Source organism: Mixophyes fleayi, chromosome 7 (assembly GCF_038048845.1).
Source record: "Mixophyes fleayi isolate aMixFle1 chromosome 7, aMixFle1.hap1, whole genome shotgun sequence".
Taxonomy (NCBI): domain Eukaryota; kingdom Metazoa; phylum Chordata; class Amphibia; order Anura; family Limnodynastidae; genus Mixophyes; species Mixophyes fleayi.
In genome coordinates, this window is record NC_134408.1 from 114,606,564 (window position 1) to 114,623,110 (window position 16,547).

Consider the following 16,547-nt stretch of genomic DNA (forward strand, 5'->3'; position numbering starts at 1 on the left):
TCATACATTACGTAATATGTTTCCCTCTGTTCTCTGCAGCTGCCTCCCATCCTTGGACTGGTGATTATAGAACTGATATCTAGTAGCAGGATATGTCTCCCTGAGTGAAGAGAAGTGACTACAAGATGGCTGCTCAGAAGATCCGGTCTGCTAACACCAATGGCCTCCCTCGCTGCAAGTCTGAGGGCACTCTAATAGATATTAGTAGCAGTGTGCCTGACACAACCCTTAGCGATGTCAAAGGTGAACCTTGCAATTTATATACTGTAATACCAATCAAATACTATTCTTTGAAGTTTGTCAATAGCCAAGCAGTGACCTCTGTCTGTTTTTACTCTAATACAAGTTTTCTAAGATTTTAATTTGAAAGTTTCAGCACTTATATAATAATATATTTATCACACTTATATCAGTTGAATGCATAGAATTGGTTCAGCAAAGACATTTCATTTTTCTTTTTTCCTCTTTTTATTGTGTGTTTTTTGAAGGGCATTAAGGGCATGGTTATTGGGTAGGACTGTGAAATGTGGGAAGATCAGTGTGTTTGAGTTCAGAAAGCAGCAGTTCATGTACTTGGTCTCAGCAAGGTTCGTTTTAAATCCACATCTGTCTTTTTTGACATCTACTGATCACTATAGCACACAGAAAGCACGTCACTCTTGGAAATGAGAAATTGGCTTCTGTAAAACATGGGCATTCTAGAACCGCCGTTAAAGGATCACTAACACTAATAGAAAAGTTGGCTTACATAAAATAGCTACTAATTACAGTCACCCATCCAAAAGTTCCTAGAGCTTATCTGAATTGAATACTTTTAAAAAAAATTGGTGCTATTTGAGGGGGGAGGGGGTCAGATGAAGTGCAGCAGACCATTTGTCTGCATTCCCACTGAAGCCTTCGTTTGCAGAATGACTGATAACAGAGAACAATAGCTTGTTCTGCTAGCAAATTTAAATAGTCAAAATCTCAAGTTATGTCAGTGCATGGAAACTTTTTTTTAAATGCATATTTGTGTGATATTAGTAGCTCTTTTATATATTGTAACTTGTAGGGTTAGTGGTTTTTGAAGGCCTGATCTACCCAAAATACAAGATGGCTTTTTATAAAAGTGCTATTGGTAATGGCAGCCTCAATTATGAAATAAACATTTCAGGCACTTCTCACAAATCATTTGCTTATCAAAGAAGGTTCTTACCTATACACAATAGGCCTCTTTTATGTAATCCAATTGGAGTATATGCATAGTCCACAGGGATCTATAGTAATGTTTGTTTTTGATTTTTGTTTTTTTCTTGGGGGTGGGGGGGTGGGTGTCGTGCTTTCTAGTATTCCAAAAACCTTTCAAAAGCACAACCCCATTTACTTCAATAAAGAAACTCACCAAGTTTATGTATAGATTTAAAAGCAAAAAATGGCAATGTGAGAAAGCTCTTAGCCTTTTTTCTTTTTTTCTTTAAACTATATGAGTATCTTTAATGATAAATCGTCCATCGACTGAGAAACAGTTTATTTAGACATTGGCAACAAGAAAATGTGCATGTCTAATGTCTACCTATCTCCTACACCCACTGGTAACAGCCATTTTTTGCATGACTGTGCCCAGGGCCGGATTAACCATAGGGCTAACTGGGCTACAGCCCAGGGGCCTCGGGCATTCAGGGGGCCCTTTTAAGTGCTCAACAGCAGTATTGATCGGTCGGGGTCGGGGGCGCCCCCGGTGCGATCAATGGTGCTGAGCACTTTCACTGCGGTCCTTCCCCAGCACACTGTAGTCTCCTTACTGAGGAGGTCTCGTGAGTCTCCCTCTCACGAGACCTCCTCAGTAAAGAGCGTACAGCGCTTCGGGGAAGGACTGCATTGCCAGGAGAAGGAGGTAAGTGGGGGTGGGGGCGGGGCGGCTCGGCTCACTGGGGGGGGCCCTCACAGGGGAATGGAAGCCCTCTTAGCCCAGGGGCCTCCATTCCCTTAATCCGGCCCTGACCGTGCCACATATCACAGAGTGCCTCAATAACTGGTAGTGAATTCATAGGCTGCATTCTCATTGACACCCATTCAGGTCATGATATCACTGTGCACAGCTGTGTGTAGATGATGAGGCCACTTTTAAATTTGTTTCTGTACAATGTACTGCCCAATATATCTTGGCTACGGTTTTTTGATTGTGAAAACTCCAACAGCGAGGAGACCTACAAATAAAAAACGAATTTAGGTAAAACAGATTTCAATCTAAATTGACTTGCCTGAAAAACGACGCTGCACATCTCCGGTGCACCAGCTCGCTCACCGCAACTTCTTCCGAACGAAGAGCTCTCCGCTACTACTCTCTGACGTCATTGCGCCTTCTATTAATGTTAATTTAAAACGGCAATGTTTGGTCAAGTGTTTAAACACTTAACTGTCAACACTGCAACTACATCTTGGGGATGTAGTTGCAGTGTTGACAGTTAAAATGTCATGTCACAATATCTACACCATAAAGTCGACAGTCAGTATGTTTACATGTTCTTGTTCATAAGGTCGACACAGTTAGAAGGTCAACATTTATTACTATATTTAAATCTGCAGTACATGTAAAAAAAATTAAAATTACAAACTGAAGGAAATACATGGAGTGGCCTTCACTCTCCTCAAACAGCTTAACCAACCCTAATACTACTAGCTGGATTCCCACACACACAGGGCCCGCTGAGACATGTAGTGCACCACGGAAAAAAGTAAATAAAACACTCCAATGTAATTAATGATTTTAATTGAAATTAAAACACCCCCACACAACACTCCTTTCCCATCTTTATTTCTCACCTACGTCCTGGGTCTTCATTTGTAATACATCCGAAAATCATTGATGGACAACGCAAGACTAGCTCCTAAGAGCTCCACCGCAAAATGAGCTCTTAGGGCAGCACTCATATTTATAACCTGGCGATTTCCCACAGCTTTAACTCAGCGCTTGAGTTCAAGCCGTGGGAAAACCCCATATTATGTATATGGCTAATGCCGTAAGACCTTATTTAGCACAGGGAGCTATTCTTGCGTTGTCTAAAGCAGGGGGTCCTCCCCTTTCTTTTTGTAAGTGTATTGCCGTCTTTTTAATATAGTGCTCTATTCTACATTTTAACTGTTGACTTTACAACTCTGTCTACAGTTTACATGTTGACCTTTTAACTGTGTCTACATTATGAATATGTCGACAGTCAGAATGTCTGGTATATACCAGATTGCTTGGTGTATATACATTGTGACTATCAACGTTTGATACCCAACCCATAAATTACATAAGAGAAGTGTCTCCGCATTCCCCAAAACAGAATATCTGCTGAAAGTTGTCAAGTTGGCTAACTTTTCAGGTACTCGTTGAAAATCTTTGCACTCATTTATCCAGTTATGACTTGTATTTACATAAACACATTGCAAAGATTACAGTAAACATGTTTAACTTCAAGTGTTTCAATTGACCCTCCCTTATCACTGGGCTGCTTCTGAGTTTTGTTTTATTTTTGTTTTTTCTGGAGTGAAACTCATAAATTGCCCTTTACACCTGTTTGCGTATATACTATCGTAGCCTTATTTTGTTTTAATTTTATAGTCATGTCTAATTTTGCTGGAATGGTTAATCTGTTTTTCTAATTTGTTTAAAATCTTTTTTTTCTTTTTTCTCTTTAGTTTTGTCTCCAAGCTCCCTGCGCATTGATAGTCCTACATCCCTGGAGAATGTAAAGGAGGTGGTGGCCATCAAGGATTATTGCCCCAGTAACTTCACCACTCTGAAATTTTCCAAAGGAGAACACCTGTATGTGCTGGACAGTTCTGGTGGTGAATGGTGGTATGCGCACAACACAACAGAAATGGGCTACATACCGTCTGCCTACGTGCAGCCCCTCAACTATCGGGACTCCTGTCTTAGTGACAGCGGTATGATAGATGGATTGCTGGAAAGTGTTGATGAAGGTGTGAAGGAGCTGGATCTCTTAGGGGATTGGACTGATTTCCTCAATCAGAACAATGTCAAAACAAATAACAACCCTTTCTTGCGGCCAACTGTTTCAAACCCCTTTCTGAATGGACCTGTGATCACCCCACAATTGATTCCTCCAGATTCTGGAAATTCAGTGGATTTACTGTTTTTTGACCCACTGGCTCCTTCTTCTGCAAGCTCTACAGAAACTAGTACTGATGTGTTCTTAGAACTGTTACCCCGTGCCAACCAAAATAATGTGGTTGAAGAGCCAGCCCCTGTAAGAAGGGACAATCCTTTCTTCCGGAGCAAGCGTTCCTACAGCCTCTCCGAGCTGTCGATCCTTCAGGCAAAGTCTGAGAGTCCAGCCACGGGCACCTTTTTTGCTGGTCTCAAGTCCCCAGCTCCTGAGCAGTTCCAGAGCAGGGAAGATTTCAGAACTGCATGGCTGAATCATCGTAAGCTGGCCCGGTCATGCCATGATCTGGACTCGTTAGGCCAGAATCCTGGCTGGGGTCAGACTCAGCCTGTGGAGACAAGCATTGTCTGTAGGCTAAACAGCTCGGGGGGTGCCGTGCAGCTCCCGGACACAAATATTAGTATACATGTCCCAGAGAGACATGTTGCTCCTGGTGAGACCCAGCAAATTTCCCTGAAAGCCTTGCTTGATCCTCCACTGGAACTCAACAATGACAAGTGCACCACGGTAAGCCCTGTATTGGAAATAAAACTTAGTAACATGGAGGTGCAGAGCTCCCTCACATTGGAGGTAAAAGTCTCTGTAGAACTTCGCAGTAATGTCGCTGCTGGAAACATGGTAGGAATAAAATGCTTGCGGAGTGATGCTAAAGAAGGTCCTTACACCATGTTGCCACATGCTTATATATATGGGGACAATGTTCAAGTCAACCTGGATAATTTGGAGCCAGTTATGTATGTTGTGATGGTGGCTCAAGCACAGAGCATCGTGCCTCCTTCCATTGTGTGGGACTATATTAATAAAAAGGTTACTGTAGGGCTCTATGGTCCTAAACACATACATCCTTCGTTCAAGGCGGTGGTTGCCATATTTGGGCATGACTGTGCCCCAAAAATTCTTTTGGTCAATGAGGTAAGCCAGCAGACTTATGGGACTGCACCAGTGTCTTTGCAGCTGTGGGGAAAGCAACAGTTTGTACTACCTAAGCCTCAGGATCTTCAGCTTTGCCTTTTCTCCAACATGACAAACTATAGAGTCGATGCTGGTGACCAGGGCAAGATTGTGCGAGGGTTCCAACTTAAGCTGGGCAAAGTCAGCCGGTTAATCTTTCCTATTCGTTGTCATGACCCTGCACAGCTCTCCGATTTCACACTTAGAGTGCAGATCAGAGATGAGTTGGGTAACAATCTGTCACAGTACTGTGTACAGACTCCGCAGCCACCTCCAAAAACTGGACTCAAAACCACAGGACCAAGAAGATTTCTTAAGAAGAAAGAAGTTGGAAAGATTGTTTTGTCTCCGATGGTGGTCACATGCAAATACCCAACGTTTCAGGACAGACCGGTGACCAACCTGAAATATGGGAAACTACTAAAGACTGTTATGCGCCAAAGTAAAAACCAGTATCTGCTGGAGTACAAGAAGGGGGATGTGGTAGCTCTTCTTAGTGAGGAGAAGATCAAACTCAAAGGACAACTGTGGACAAAAGAGTGGTACATTGGTTATTATCAGGGAAAGGTGGGTCTGATTCATGCCAAGAATGTGCTGGTAGTAGGGAAAGTGAAGCCAAGCTATTTCTTGGGGTCAGAGCTGACTACAAGCACCCTGCTAGAACAGATCCTGCGCCCTTGTAAATTCCTGACCTATATCTATGCCTCCGTGAGGACACTTTTAATGGAGAACATTGGCAGCTGGAGGTCCTTTGCTGATGCCCTTGGTTACGGAAATCTTCCCCTTTCCTACTTCTGTAGGGTAGAACTGGAGAGTGAACCTGAAAAGGTGGCATCTGTATTGGAGAAACTAAAAGAGGAGTGCAATAACAATGAAGGCAAGGAGAGGAAATCCTTCCAAAAAGAACTAATTTCGGTAAGAGTAACTTCTAAATGCAAATTGTTAAAGAGACTTAATTTGTGTTCTGTTTTGAGCTAGGCTGTGTTCCAAATGGAGAAGAATATGGTACTGGTGTGAAACTGTAACTTGGACAATGCACAAAGTCGTATGTTTAGTCAATCTAACAATTTTGACAATGTAAGTGCAGGTCTGACCTCTGTGACTACAAAGCAAAGTCCTGTTGTTGAAGCAAATAATGCTTCATTTAGTCCATTGAAACTAATTGCTAGAACAATTTCGATCTCGATCAGTGTATTTAAGACTTAAAGTGGCATAGAAATGGCATTGTGTTACAGTGTATAGAATAGAAAATGTACTCATTTTAAAATCTTGTTAGTTAGTGAAATTCCAGGGTACACTTTTGGTTGTTTATCTGGGGGTGGGTGTCTAATATTACACAAGACACCAGGGGGTAAATGTATTAAGCATCGGTTTCTGCAAGTCGCGGATATCGGTGACTGTGCAGGGGAAATTTAAAGCTACTATGACTTTCAAGGCAAATCTTGCCTTGAAAGCATTTGCCGTCTTAAATTTCCTCGCCAATATCCGGCGACTTGCAGAAACCGATGCCTAATACATTTAGCCCCAGGAGCAATATGGCATATGCAGCGTATAATTTAGACAAGGTTTCTGTTCTACCATAAGATGTATATGTTTATAAACTCGCTAGCCTTGTGTAGATGGAAAAGCAACACCTGAAACTACCTTGCTTTCTTTTCTGCTGCTTCTAGGCTTTGCTGAAGATGGATTGCCAAGGCCTGGTGGTCCGTCTGATCCAGGATTTTGTCCTGCTTACAACTGCAGTTGAGGTTGCTCAGCGCTGGAGGGAGCTAGCAGAGAAACTGGCAAAAGTATCAAGACCCCAAATGGATGGCTATGAGGCACCTCATCGTGACAAGAATGGGGTTCTGGATAGTGAGGTAAGAGTGCTCAGCCTGGCAAGGAGGGTATGCAAGAAAAACTGTCCTATATGAAGAATATCTTTACTTATGAAATGTGTGTACATCGCACACAGATCTCTCCCCATTCTAAGGGGCAGTTACCTTCCGGGATCGTGGCTACGTGTGGCAGCCTCCTTCCCGATACCGCTACACCACAGAAATCTGAAATGCGCAATTGCACTTTATGTGCGTGGCCGCAATCCCGGAATGTAATATGCCTCTAAGATGTACAATTTGTAGTATTTTAACAATTTTTGCAATGGTGAGACAATGACGGATATTCTCATAAATGGTGTTTGAAAGATTATCGGGTAGATTCAATTCTTTAGAATAATGCAGGGTGCGCATTGTTACCGTTACTATGGTAATTTCTCTGCTGATTTCTGCTTGCAGCGCTGTGAGCCGCGAGCATCAAGCCGCGTTGAAATTATCGTAGTAACCGTAACAGTGCGCGCCCCACATTGTTCTAAAGAACAACGGGGGGAATTGAATGTGCCCCTATGTCTTGTATTATGGTGAAGCCATATAACTAATGTTAGTTACTGGAATTGCTAGTAACCCATATGTTTTAGAACTTTTATCATTTTTCGGAGGCCCTTATTGATTTTATAACTGAATCTGTTGGTTTTACATTTTTAAAGACATATACCTGCAACATAGGGATGGGGGTAAACCTTCACAAAGATATGGTGGGCATATGTCTGCAAAAGGAACACTAATGTAGAGGAATTCTTATATTACTTCCATTTTAGGTAATGGTGTGCTATAAAGTAGCTTTGAGCATGTAGATCCTGTCTAACCTAAAATCATATTAAATTTAAATGTATATTAAGTGCTAACTCTTTTTGATTGCTCTAAAATGCTGTTAAACATTACAGCTAATGAAATGCAGGCAATATGCTAAAAAAAGAAACAAAAGAAAATATGGATATGTTTTGTTATCTGGCAATTGCAATAATCAAATATTTTGTATGTTTTTTGACCATGTAATGAACAAGGTCATTTATAAACATTACAGTGCTACCAAATATGATCACACATACATGGCCTGATTTAAGGGTTCAGGCTGCCCTATGCTAATATGCTCGTAGCCCCCCCCCCCCCCTTGCATTCCATGCCAGGTTAATATATGGTTGGTAAAAATAACCTTTAGTTTAATATCCAGTTTTTCACACCCTCCCCACCAATGCTTGTGTTCCTGTGAATTTGGTCACAGCAATCTGTGTCACTCATTATGTTTTCATTAAAATCAGAACTGTATAGTAGATGGAGGCATGAAGCTGGTGAAGGTTGGGGGCGGCTAACGCAGTGCCATGCCGGTTGCCATCCTTGTCTCTCCTACCCGCTTATCTTCAAGCACCCACTCCGGGATGACTTATTGTCTTCAGCCTGTACCATGGAAATATGTCAAGATTAAAACCTGCAGCCTGTTAGATAATCAGGCCCTGCAAATATATATAGGTCTTAAATCACAATGTTTGCAAACTTTGAATCTAGAACTATTGGCTAACAAACATAGGTTTAGGATATAGATATAAACATTGTAATGTGTTGGACTGTTAAATGTTAATGAGAATACCCAATTGAGGTTTATAGTCATAAGTATATAACTTTGGTCTCGTCCAAATGAGTGGCTTATTACAGAACATGCCGTGAGTAAGCTGTGTAGGTGGTAGTGCCACATCTGCTCCATATGTAAATGTATTTTTTAATTTTATACTCCTACCCATGGTGAATATTTCCCTGCTGTCTCTGTGGACAGCATACCAATTGACCTCTAGCAACTGCTGTTTTGTCCCTGGTGTACTTGTATGAAACTGCATGTGTGGGTGAGTTATATACTATGAATTTAATTTCACAACTCACTCCTCGAACTTCTGCAAGTGAACCTCATCCACAATTCCTTATAAACTGATACTTGAGGACTGAAATGGTTTAGCTCAGGCCTGTCCAACCTGCGGCCCTCCAGATGTTTTGTAAAACTACAAGTCCCAGCATGCCCTTTCAGCTATCAACAGGCTGTCTACTGGCAAAGCATGCTGGGGCTTGTAGTTTCACAAACATCTGGAGGGCCGCAGGTTGGACAGGCCTGGTTTAGCTAGTAGGTTTCACAAATTCAGTTGCAAATCCTTTTGTGTTGCAGGCGATGTGGAAACCAGCATATGATTTTCTTCTTACCTGGAGCTCTCAGATTGGGGACAGTTACCGAGATGTCATCCAGGAGTTACACACAGGATTGGATAAAATGCGCAGTCCTATCACCAAGCGATGGAAGCATCTCACAGGAACTCTAATTCTTGTGAATTCGCTGGAGATCCTGAGAGCAACAGCCTTTAGTACGCAGGATCTTGAAGACTGTGTCATCTAAACTTAGAATCGAGGAGGACGGATCCAGCAGGGTGGGGGGTGGGGGGTGGTCATGTTTTACGAATCTCTTATTGAACAGAGACCTTTGCATCCTGGGGCAGAACATGGTATTGTTCATAAATGCATTTCAGTCCATTCCTGGCATAACACCCTGAGTGCACACTAATGCTCCAAAGACCTGTATATTAGTGGTGCAGATTAACTCCTGCATGGTCAGGGGTTAAATCTGCGCCACGTTCTGTATTTAATTTTTTAATCCACGCAGATAGCCCTTTGTTGAAGTCTGTGCACTGGATGACACTGGTTTTTAAGCACCGGTTCTTCCTTGTCTGTTATAACTAGGGTGTGTGTACAGTGTAAATAAGTCACAGGGTGGTTTATCATTTAGTTCTCCTGACTACTTACTTGTCTTTGTTCCTGGTTTCTGGACAAGCACAAAAACATTTTACGTATTGTTTTCGATCACCCTTTTTCAATTTTTTTTTTCCTTTCCATCCTTTTTATAGCTGTGTGACTTCCACAGACAGGACAATTTGGGTTTTATACTTCATATTCTACGTGGGACATTTTATATAACTTTACCTGATGTGTTTTTGTACCATGTGTTTTTTTGTTTTTTTTTAATTTATCTTTTTGGCTAAGTATAGCCATATGTACATATGTAATTAAATTCTAGAGCCATTTCCCTGACTGTATGCACGGCATCTTACAGGACAATCTTTTGACACATGTGCCTGTTAAAGCAATAAATGAAGACAGGAGGGGGTTTAACAATCCCGTAAGGCAGTATCTGTGGTGGGAATAAAGGCTGGTAAGCCATGTCCAGTCTCACCATGTTACTCATACTGATATTGCCTGAAAATAATAATCTCCTGAAGCGGTCTGTATGGTCCACAGGTCCTTATGACTAGTATTTGCTGTGCCTTATATCTCTCTTACTAATGTGATAAATGCACTGCTCCCTGATTGACAGATGGGCTTACAGTTCCTGCTCCTATATTAGGTCAAGTGTATCATTTCTATGGTCTTTTATCGAACAAGGTCTACACAGCACATAAAAGTGGGGGTGAAAACCATTTCCACTAACTGACCATCTTTAACTGGCGAAAGCTGAGGACTGGGGGCAAGCAAACCATCCCTTCATTTTCTTAGAGTTTTTTTGTTAGGTTTTTTTTTTTTCCTTTTTATTTCTGACAGATTTCTAACTACCTCGCATCCATTTCACATAAGTCTAATAAAAGTCTACGGTCAAAGAACCAAACTTCTCGCGCTCTTTCTTTTGAAAGCTTCTGGGTATTGTGGTCATGTGGATGATGCTCTGACTTTGTCAAGACAAGGTTACAGGGCTCCAGAGGAGTTCCGAAGCTGTGTATAGGTGAATTATCTGGTTTGCAGACATGACTTGTAGCAGTGGTTTGTTTTTTATATATAACTAATTTTTTTTTTCCTCCCAAATGTGACCATTTGACATATTTGTCCATCACCACATATATATTGTTGAAAGCACATTTGAGCGGTGCTCAACCTTTTTATCTGCCGTCCCAAGTGCCAATGCAGCCCTTTATATGGGTCAACAGGTACCAATAGAATTCTGGTACCCCAGTTGGTGTTGTGAGCCACAGAGCGCATACCTCTGATCTGGGAGTTGAAGTGAGCTTTCTGCACTCGTATTGATTGAATTGATTCCTAAAACCTACATCTTTATTTCTAACATTGGGGTTTATTTACCAACAACGTGCAAATTTGTAATTGTGCATTAACCCATAGCAAGCAGTCAGCAGTTTGCTGTCATTGTCTAACTTACACTAAATTGATCAACTCTTTGCTAGTGATGGCTAACTGCACATTTAAACCGTTCAGTAAATCTCCTTTCTCCATCAGAATTGTCTTATCTACAGTACAGCAAAGACTATCTAGTGCAGGCCCACGTTCTCTTGTACACATAAAATAATGTATTTCTGCATTGTCTGAGGTGCCCACAATTAAATGGTTAAGTGGGATTCAGAATGACTATTTACAAAAATATTTAAATATAACCTTTACTTTATTATTTTAAACAAAACGCATCCATTGAAATCAAATGTATAAATGCAAGAGTTTGTGTGCGTATGTGTATATAATATAATTTTATACCTCTTCTCCAACAACTTATTGTAAGCTTTTACTGACTGTTCCTTATGATTTAATCTCTCCTCTACACTCTGTGCAACTGCCACCATAATTGCTAACTCCTCTAGAAAGCTCCATCTCAGATCTTTGGAATATGGAAATGTTACTTTCTCTGCTCCCCTGTACATATCCACTTGTAAAGGTTTCAGTCTTTGTGTTCAGGAAGGACTAACGCGTTCTGATAAGTTAGAGAGCTGACTTGTGTATAGAAACAATTGTTTCTGTTTCCTAATATTCAACAATAGATGTGCTTGAAAAATGTCAGTGGTTTGAAATCTGATCACGTATCTCCAGTTTGAAGGCCACAGACATGTTGGTGGTACAATCCTCAATGGACCCGGACCTGAACTTGCGGTTCATTATTTGTGTTAAAACACAAATAATGAAATATTTTGTAAATATTTTTTTCTTTTTGAAATGCTATTTAAATAATAACATTACATTACATTTTTTTTGTGTGCTATAAATGATAATAAACAATAAAACAATCATGGTATGTATCTTTGAACAGAGGATATGTAATTGTTCACAACAGTTGCTGTCCCATAGGAGCTTACAATCTAAACCAAACACACACACACCTAGGCGGTAAATGTATGAGCTCTGATTTCTGCAAGTCACTGGAAATTGGCGACTTTGCAGAGGAAATTTAAAGTGGCGTTGGCTTGTAAAGGCAAACTTGCCTTTATAAGCCATCGCCGCTTTAAATTTCCCCTGCAAAGTCACAGATTTCCAGTGAGTTGCAGAAATTGAAGCTTTATACATTTACCCCCTAGGTTAATTGACTTCTGGCAAAATTGACCTTATCAGGAGGTTATGTTTTTGTTTTTTTTTTATATATAGATCTCCAGATAAAATTCAAGAAATTCCGTAAACCTTTTGAACTGGTTCATATCCAAGTCTCCATGCGTGTGGAATGGTGGGATTTTAGGCTGTACCTTTATGGTTTAGAATGTAGTGGAGTTGGCCCATAAGCTCTGCAGTGGTGATGAAGATGGAGGGGCACAACAAGAACTGCTTATGGGAGTAAACCATTTTTAAACTAGGCATGTGCTCCGTCATTGTAAATTGTACCTGCTGATATTAAATTTTCTAGGCACTAGTGACTGCTTTTCTATTACAGCCTCCCCTGTAAGTAAGTGAATTTTAAAAACTGTTTACTTATTGGTGTTCAGTGCTGAGCTCCCCCTTATGCCCTCAGCCAGAGAGCTGTCAGTAATACAGAACTGACAAATCAATTTAGCTCACTAACTTAAAAATGGTGACCGAGAGGATGAGTGGGAGGGCCAATCACAGGCTGCAATATCTTGACTGCAGCATGTGATTGGCTGTCCCACTCGCACCCAAACACCTCGGTTTTTGCCCAAGGATGTAAGAGGAGTCTTGAGAAAAGCATGTAGCAGCCCCCCAGTCCTTTGGAAAATAAGTGTGACCCTGCCTGTCCACTTTTTTAATTGGGTGTCAGTGCAGCTGTAACAAGATGTTTTGGCCAACCTTATGTACTTGCTCAGTTCTTGTTTCATTTGTCTCCTCTCCATCATAGTGTAATCACTTCAAGACAGGGCCTTCCATTCTGTAGTACATATTATGAGCACTTGCTGTATTGTATTGTGGGCTTCATTTTACTTTGCAAACATCAATTAGTATGGCATTATATCATTTATACAAACATATAGTGGATATCTGACTACTACCGTACTTCAGTTATACACTTGCTGTCTATTACTCCTACTTTATCTAGATCACCATTTGTGATCTTTTCAGTTTCCTAATTCTGTGCTATTTTAAGTCCCTCTGTTCTGTAGTTGCAAATACTTTCCCTTGTCAATATGTGTTGACATGACTTTGCATACATCTTATACATTTGTATATAAGGAGACTAGACCTCAGATCAGGCTAGGCTAACCTGTGGCACTCCAGGTGTTTGTGAAACTACAAGTCCCAGCATGCCCTTCCAGCAATAAGCTGCTATATATTGGCAAAGCATGCTGGGGATTGTAGTTTCTAAGTTTAAATAAGTTTGTACTTATTAAGGTCCCTTACTCACTGGTGTAAAAACTAATAGAATCTTATCAATTGGAATGGAACCGATTTGGTTACAAGCATCATCATTTATTTATATAGCACTGGCAAGTTCTGTAGTATTTTACCATTAAGAACAAACACAGTATTAAAACAATACTGGTTAATACAGAGAGGTAAGAGTGCTCTACTCACAAGCTTATAGTCTATGGGACAATCAGAGTTTGATACATGAGATTAAGTGCTACATATTCCATATTGGTTTAGACAGATTGCAAAGGTAAAAAGTGATCCAGTCACACAGCAATGTTGGTCAAGGGGTTGTTGTCTTGTGTTAACTGTGTAGAGGGTGGTAATAAGGTAATCTTGGGATATTAAGAGGGTGGTTGAGGAATATTATAAGCATGTCTGAAGAGGTGGGTTATCAGAAATCTCTTGCAGGTTTGAAAAACCTAGGAAAGTCTTATTGTTCGGTGTCAAGTTGGGAGATGTATGTTGGTGCAGTTCTGTTGATGGCCATCAACATTTATTTATATAGCGCCAGCAAATTCCGTAGCGCTTTACAATTGGGCTTGTATGTTAGAAGTATTTTATATTTGCTTTGGAAAAAACAGGCAACCAATGCACAATCAGAGTGGATCAGCAGAGGAAGAACGATTTGCAAGGAAAATCAATCTATCTGCTGCGGGCAAAATAGATTGTAGGGGTCTGATTTGGGGAGGACCAGTAAGGAGGGAATTACAATAGTCAATGCAGGAGATGATGAGTGCATGAATTGAAATTTTTGCAGTGTCTTATGTAAGATATGTTTGTATTCTGAAAATATTTTTAGATATATGTAACTTGAATTAGAGTCCATGTGGGGTAGAAAGGATAGTTCTGAGTCTAGAATAATGACTCGGGGTGGGCGTCTGGGGTGGGACTTATTGTCATGTCAACAAACATAGAAATGTCTCAATGACCTATACCCAGTAGGATTTGCAGTTAGATGCTGTCTAAGTTTTCTTGCATTCACTACAAATGAATGCATTAGGCTCAGAGGAGCGTCCTGCAAGCGATCACACTTGACGCGTGTTGTCATTTGTGTTTAACCCCTCACGAGTGAGTAGGCAGCATAAGTCGTATCGCCTTTGGAAATATTTTTGCTTTTTTTTTCTGTTTATTATAGCATATCTCAGAACAGGATTCACGTAGAGCAGCTTGTAATAAGCTTTAAAACAATATAGACACATTGTAACCGTATGACAACTTTATTTTTAGAGCTGTTAAGTATACAAACAGGAAGGTAACTGAACAGCATTTCACCAGCGCTCATTAGCACTTGTACAGATCTGTCATGACGCACCACAGGGGTCAGGCAGATTCTGCTCTTCACATTCCACTGTCTGCTATTTCCATGCCACTTTCTCTCCAACTTGCAGGTTGCCTGGTTACACTTGCACTTACAATTATTTTACCTGTGGCAGAAGGCAGCTCCCATTACATTGGCATTTTCCTCCTATTATCAATGGAAGTAATGGTAGCACAAGATTTGTGTCCATTATAATTTCACCAGGGACAAATTTTTACTCCCCCCCCCCCCCCCCTCTAATTTCTTATTTAGAAAGCATTCTCCTTCCATTTAGAGTGACAGTAAGGCAGTTTCCTGTAATGGTGGGGGGTGCAGACAGACCCTGCTGCAGGAGGAAGGGAGATTTGTAAACAAGGTGACAGCAGAACAATATATCAATGTAGAGCAACTTGGTGAAAGACTACAGGCTTCCTGCTGCCTTCAGTTCAAAAACAGGACTTGGCGCCATCTAATGTTACAAAGAGATCCTGTCCTTCAATAAATGCACTGGTCCTTTTTCAGAATTTATTACCCTGTCACTTTTGCATGTTGGATGGGAGAGAAAAACAAAGTATTAATGTTCCAAGAAGAACATGGTCTTCATGATCCTATTAATATAGAACAATGATGTACAGTCATGGCCAAAAGTTTTGAGAATGACACAAATATTTTGTCTCACAAAGTCTGCTGCCCCAGTTTTTTTATGATGGCAATTTGCATATACTCCAGAATGTCATGAAGAGTGATCAGATGAATTGCAATTAATTTCAAAGTCCATCTTTGCCATGACAATGACCTTTATCCCAAAAGCAAAATTTCCACTCTATTTCAGCCCTGCCACAAAAGGACCAGCTGACATCAGGTCAGTGATTCTCTTGTTAACACAGGATCGGGGCACCAATAGTGCAGAGCTTGGTCGGGAATGGCAGCAGGCAGGTGTGAGAGTGCATTTGCACACACAATGAGGCAAAGACTTTTGGAGGATGGCCTGGTGTCAAGAAAGCCAGCAAAAGAAGCCAATTCTCTACAGGAAAACATCAGAGACGGCCTGGTGTCAAGAAAGCCAGCAAAAGAAGCCAATTCTCTACAGGAAGAAAACAGAGACAGACTGATATTCTGCAAAAGCTACAAGGATTGGACAGCTGAGGACTGGTGTAAAGTCCTTTTCTCTGACGAATCCCCTTTCAGATTGTTTGGGGTTTCTGGAAAAACGCTTGTCCGGAAAAGGAAAGGTGAGCGCTACCATCAGTCCTGTGTCATGCCAACAGTAAAGCATCCTGTGACCATTAATGTGTGGGGCTGCTTCTCAGCCAAGAGAGTGGACTCACTCACAATTCTGCCTAAGCACACAGCCATGAATAAAGAATGTTCCCAAAACATCCTAAAAGAGCAACTTCTCCCAACCATCCAAGAACAGTTTGGTGACACACAATGCCTTTTCCAGCATGATGGAGCACCTTGCCATAAGGCAAAAGTGATAACTAAGTGGATCGGGGATCAAAACATCGAAATTTTGGGTCCATGGCCGGGACACTCCCCATACCTGAATCCCATTGAGAACTTGTGGTCAATCCTCAAGAGGCGGGAGGAGAAACAAAAACCCACAAATTCTGGCAAACGCCAAGCATTGATTATGCAAGAATAGGTGGCCATCAGTCAGTATGTGGCCCAGAA

General features: G+C 41.1%; 1 protein-coding gene across 3 annotated transcripts in view; it reads left to right on the forward strand.

The window, feature by feature from the left end:
- The window catches only part of SH3BP4 (SH3 domain binding protein 4), a 35,774-nt gene extending 23,764 nt beyond the window's left edge, over positions 1–12,010 (forward strand). For all 3 annotated transcript variants that reach the window (XM_075180421.1, XM_075180419.1, XM_075180420.1), the window contains 4 exons: positions 40–243; positions 3,664–6,020; positions 6,776–6,964; positions 9,129–12,010. In XM_075180421.1, coding sequence (XP_075036522.1) covers positions 126–243; positions 3,664–6,020; positions 6,776–6,964; positions 9,129–9,353 — 2,889 coding nt within the window. In that variant the 5' untranslated portion in view covers positions 40–125 and the 3' untranslated portion in view covers positions 9,354–12,010. The remainder of the gene's footprint in view (positions 1–39; positions 244–3,663; positions 6,021–6,775; positions 6,965–9,128) is intronic.
- Positions 12,011–16,547: the final 4,537 nt, after the last annotated feature.